This window comes from Adiantum capillus-veneris, chromosome 20 (assembly GCF_014529385.1).
Source record: "Adiantum capillus-veneris isolate H3 chromosome 20, ASM1452938v2, whole genome shotgun sequence".
Lineage (NCBI taxonomy): Eukaryota > Viridiplantae > Streptophyta > Polypodiopsida > Polypodiales > Pteridaceae > Adiantum > Adiantum capillus-veneris.
This window is the reverse complement of record NC_140950.1, coordinates 54,719,656-54,725,635: the sequence shown is the minus strand read 5'-3', so window position 1 is coordinate 54,725,635 and position 5,980 is coordinate 54,719,656. Positions and strand designations below refer to the sequence as shown.

The following is a 5,980-nucleotide window of genomic DNA, read 5'->3' as shown; positions in this document are numbered from 1 at the left end:
ACCAATGTATAGTGCTTTATACACCTTAGCAAAATAATGTTGCTGAGAGGAAAAACAGGTCACTGACGGAAATGGCACGATGTATGGTCAAAAGTCAAGCTTTGCCGCATTATTTTTGGCTTGAGGCCATTATGTGTGCCACTTATGTACTTAACAGGTGTCCTACGAAAGCTTTGCAGTCTATTACTCCATATGAAGCATGGCATGATAGAAAACCTTCTATTGAGCACATGCGTGTTTTTGGCTGTTTGGCATATGCTTTGGTGCCACAAGTGCAGCGAAGAAAATTGGATGATAAGGCTGTCAAATGTATTTTTGTTGGTTATAGTGTTGAAAGCAAAGGTTACAGGTTGTATCATCCGCAAACAAAACGTATTCTGGTTTCTCGGGATGTAGTGTTTGTGGAAGATTCTGTTCAGCCCTTGTTGTCATGTACTAGAGACAGTAATGTAAGCTCACAGGACATTTATGACACTTTGTTGCCTCTTTTCAGTGGTGGAAATACGAATGTAAGTTCCAATGAGGCAAATGTACAACCTATGGGGGTTTCTGAAAATGTTTTAGATCAGCCTATTACTGATGTAGATGTACATGATGTACTTGATGAGGAAAGGGCTGGAAATGAGCAGGCTAGAGGTATGCCAAAATGGCTGGTGCACACTTTGCGTGACAGTAAATTGGATGCACCTTTGTCTAGTCGTACTCGTTCAGGCTCTCGCCATGCATCTTATGCATCAGATTGTTATGCTTTGGCTGTGTCTAGTTTACATGATGTTGAGGAGCCTCTCTCTTTTGATGAAGCACAGAATTCAGAAAATTGGATGGCTACCATGCAATCAGAATATGATGCACTTATAGAAAATGACACATGGACTTTATGTGATTTGCCTCCTAGCAAAAAGGCCATTGGTACAAAGTGGGTTTACAAGTTGAAACGCAAGCCGGATGGTGAGATCGATCGCCATAAGGCTCGACTTGTTGCAAAGGGTTATGCACAACAAAAAGGCATAGATTATGAAGAGACTTTTGCTCCCACTTGTCGTATGACTACTGTGCGTTTTCTATGTGCATTGGCATCTCATTTTGGTTGGGATGTACATCAATCAGACATTGTTATTGCTTTCTTGAATGGTGACATATTTGAGGAAGTTTATGTAACGCAGCCTCGCGGTTTTGTCATAAAAGGACAAGAAGACAAAGTGTGCAAATGTAACAAGGCTTTGTATGGGTTGAATCAATCTCCTCGTGCTTGGTATGAGAAAGCTGACACTCATTTGGTCAAACAAGGCTTTCGTAACAATCCAACAGAAAGCACATTGTATGTAAAGCGTGAGGGTGATGTACTTCTCATTGTGGTTCTTTATGTTGATGATTTGCTGATCACTGGACCAAATGAGAGACATATTGCTGAATTTAAGGCTGATTTGAATGCTACTTTCAAGATGAAAGATTTGGGGCTGTTGCATCATTATTTGGGTATACAGTTTAAGCAGTGTGATGGTGGTATTGCCTTGTGTCAGAAAAGTTACATAGAGACATTGCTATGTAAGTTTGGACTTGAGGATTGCAAACCTATTGCCACTCCCATGGAAACAGGTTTGAAGTTGAGTCTACATGATGCTGGTGATCCTGCTGATGTCACTCTTTACCAAACTGCTGTTGGCTGCCTCATTTATGTATGCAACACGAGGCCGGATATTCAGTTTGCAGTCTCACAGGTCAGTAGATTTATGCATAGCCCAGGGTCTAAGCATTGGCAGGCTGTCAAGAGGATTTTCCGCTACCTTAGTGGCACTTTACATCTTGGCTTGTTTTATCCCAAGGGGTGATCATTGCCGCCAGACTTACATGCTTTTTCGGACTCGGATTGGGCTGGTTGTTTTGACATGCGAGTGTCCACAAGTGGTTTTTGTTTCATGCTTGGCAGTTCATGTATATCATGGTTGAGCAAGAAGCAACCTACTGTGGCCACTTCGAGTTGTGAGGCTGAGTACAGGGCAATCTTCACAGCTACGGTTGAGTGTGTATGGCTCAGACGCCTTATGGCTGATTTGGGTGTTGGACAGGACACTGCCAACACTATCTACTGTGACAGTCAGAGAGCATTGGCATTTGCGAGGAACCCAGTTTTTCATGATCGCACAAAGCACATTGAGGTGCATTACCACTATGTCAGGGAGAGGCTCTCAGCAGGAGAGATCAGCTTGGCTTATGTGCCAACACAAGACAACCTTGCAGATCTTTTCACAAAGGCATTGTCTCATGAGAAGCTTGAAGCTTTCCGCAAAGCTTTGGGCTTACTCCCCTTTGTGGACTGATCCTGTCCTCAGGGCATGGCACTTCCCTTTACTCATGTGCCAGCTCTCGTTCACCGCATCACTCCAGGGGGGATTTGTTACCATATACATGTGGTAGTGATGTGTGTGAACACACTAGGACCGCCGGGGCATTTTTTCCCTCTTTAGGAGGTTTTTCCCCCCGTGCATTGTATATACGCCCATCACTCTAGGGCTATCTATCTTTCCATTGCACACTAAGTATCACTCTCTCTATTGTGTGCCTTGAGCTTCCTTCGTCTTCTCCAAGCTGTGTGTGTTTCTCTGCAACCCTAATTCCAACAGAGTACTTATCAATGTTGGACAGGTTTCCAAATCTTTTCATCACTTCATATCAAGAAATAAGGGGTTTTGTGGGAGATCCTATGAAGATCGAACTAGTTGAAGGGGCAAAGCCAATAAGACAGAAATTAAGAAGGATGGGTAAAGAGCAAACAAATTCTTTTAAGGAAGAGGTGGATGAGCTTTTGGATGTAGGGTTCATTGTGCCAGTTGGATAATGTTGAGCGGGTGAGCATGTAGTGGTCACTCCAAAGAAAGATGGGCGTTGGAGAGTTTGTGTTGATTATAAGCCATTAAATGCAGTGACCAAGAAAGATCCTTACCCTTTACCTTTCATTGATCAACTTTTAGATACAGTGGCTGGCTTTGAAGATACAATATCTCTGATGGTTATTTTAGAATATTTCTAGCTTATTCTTGCTCTTGAAGACCAAAAAAAGACTACTTTTGTCACGCCATGGGGTTGTTTCTTCTTTTGGTGCCTTCCTTTTGGGTTAACAAATGGGCCTGGAGCTTTTGAAAGAAGAGTGGATTGGGTCCTTACCCCGTTCCTTGGGAAGTTTGTCAAAGCAGTCATATATGATTTCTGTGTATAGAGTTCAAGAAAAGAGCATGTTCAAAAGCTCGAAATGACTTTTACAAGGTATGATGGATGCGAGGGTCAGTTGAACCCTAAGAAGTGTCATTTGGCATAGCCAAGGGTAAAGCTTCTTGGACATGTGATTTTAGAAAATGGGATAGAAGCAGATCCAGAGAAAGTAGAAACTTTGTTATGGTTGTCATCTCCAAAGGATACCAAACAGTTAGCCATTTTTACATAAAAGGTTAAATATCTGTCTCGATTCATACCTTTCGCATCATAGTTATTGTATCCATTGCAGGAAGCGGTTAAGAATGATCCCTTGGAGTGGACACTTGATTGTGGAGATATTTTTAACAAAGTCAAAGAAGTTTTGAATACACTACCCATTATGCAAGCTCTTGGCTGGGAAAAGAACTTTTATGTTAACCCATCAGTGGGAGATGATGCCATTGGGGCCATGTTGTTACAAAGGGGGAAGGAATCTCAGTATATGAAGCCTGTTTATTATGCTACCAAAGTGAAGACTCCTCATAAAAAAGATTACTCTGAAATTGAATTGGTGATGACCAGTATGGTTTATGCTTGCAAATGATTCAAACATTACTTGTTGCAAAAGTCGTTCACTTTTCTCACCAGTTATTCATTGCTTCCTTAGCTACCATCAGGTCATCAGAAGCCTTAGTAACGTGAATGTCTTCCTCCACATGCAGATTAATCACGGTTCCCAGCAACTCAGGGCTGAGCCATTAGCTTCCAAATATGTTCCCCTTGGTATCCTGCACATGGGTCAAAATATTCATCAAGCTTGGATTATTCTTTCAATGCTTCCATGGAAGCATGGCATAATCCAAAAGATCGATTTTCTGAAGCCACTCCTTGTGTACAAGAACATTGAAGTCAATGTGTTGCCTCATCTCCAAAAAGTTGTACTCTGCTGGCCCCATCTCCATAGCCAAAGGAGATTCTTCCAATGGTGTGGACATCTCCTCATCAATCAACACTTCTGGTGAGGATGGCGTTGCTTGAGCAATTGGTTTAGAGCACCTTGAAGACCTCTTGATCTTCATGACTTTGGGATGTTCCTGCTTAGGAGAAGGTATGGACGACTCTCCAACCTCACTAGTTAGTGGTTGTTTGGAAATGGGAACAAGAAGAAAACGCGTGCAGAACTCTTGGCATTACAAACCCACATGTTACGGCAATGAGAGTTGAGAGAGGAAGCGTATGTTTAAACTCTTATGCTTTCCAAATTTGAATAGATGGGATGTGACATCTCCCCCACTAATCGCACAAATTTCTCCCACAAAAATTCTTCATGATTCAAGGACTTTGTCCCATTGCCCTTAAAATGATCACCCCCAATTACATAAGATTTCAAACAAAATCCATTTACTGCTTTTGGAAAAATCCTTCCTTGCTCATCTGCTAAAACAAATAAGTTGATGGCCCCACTTCTTCAGCCACCTGAAAAGGTCCTAAGTATCTAAGCTTCAATTTTCCTGGTCTTTTTCCCAATTTGTTATTGTACATTAGTACCCAGTCACCCTCTGCAAATGCTTTGTACTTCAAATTTCTGTCCAACGAAGCTTGTCTTCTCCTCTGAATTGCCTTAGTGATGTAAGCTGCCTGAATTCTATTTTCTTCTAATTTCAAAAGTTGTTCATGTATAAGAACTATTGCAGTATCTTCTGGAAATCTATATTTCACAGCAACTCTTAGACTAGGCACCACAAATTCCATTGGTACAGTAGCTTCTAACCCATACACCTTTTGAAATGGAGTCATGCCTGTAGTGACCTTGAAAGCTGTTCTAAAAGCCCACAATGCTGAACCCAACTTTGTATCCCAATCTGTCCTATTTTTTGATACCATCCTTCTCAAGATCCTGACCGAAGTTTTGTTTGTGGATTCTACTTGACCATTTGCCTATGGATAATATATTGTGAACTTCTTGTGAATGATCAAATGATATTTAGTCAACATCTTGATTACTTTATTTATGAAGTGAACTCCCTAATTAGAGACCAATTCCATTGGACACCCAAACCTGGTCATTATATTCTTGTACAGGAACTTTGCCACACTCTCTGCCTTATTATCCTTCATTGTTTGTGCCTCCACCCATTTATTGCAATAATCAGTTGCCACAAACTTGTAAACTTTGCATTTGGCTTGACAAGACCCACAAAGTCAAGACCCCACTTTTGAAAAGGTTCTAAAGGGAGAATCGGTTGTAAAGGCATCCTATCCACATCCATTGGTCTGACATCTCTTTGACAAGTTAAACAAGTTTTAACAAACTCATGAGCATCTTTGAAAATTGATGGCCACCACAAACCTGCCTGAACAATATTCTTTGTTGTAATGTCCCCTGAGAAATGGCCTCCAGCATCACCTGCATGTGCTTCATTCAAAATCAATTTCTGTTCAAATTTTTGAACACACCTCCTCAAAACCTGATCTATTCCTCTTTTGTAAAGAACACCCATAATCACACTGTAATTGTTCTACTTCTCCATGCCAATTTCCTTCTTTTGGCCACTGACAATTCTTTTGGAAAGATTCCATGCACTAGAAAATATAACATATCTTCATAGCAAGAATCCTCATTGTCCACAAAATCCACTAGAAATAGATTTGCATCAGGTAACTCATCTATTACTTTAGTAGGTGGCTCTCCTGTAGCTAACCTGCTCAAATAGTCAGTTATAACCTTCTCCTAATCTGGCCTATGAATAATTGAATAGTCAAATTCTTGCATCAGAAGTACCTATCTACC

At 41.1% G+C, this 5,980-nt stretch overlaps 1 protein-coding gene across 1 annotated transcript; it reads right to left on the bottom strand.

The window, feature by feature from the left end:
* Window positions 1-4,626: 4,626 nt before the first annotated feature.
* On the bottom strand, window positions 4,627-5,073 carry LOC147432541 (uncharacterized). Its single transcript, XM_086491952.1, has one exon. The coding sequence runs from the start codon at window positions 5,071-5,073 to the stop codon at window positions 4,627-4,629; it is 447 nt and encodes a 148-aa protein (XP_086348078.1).
* Between the last annotated feature and the right edge of the window lie 907 nt (window positions 5,074-5,980).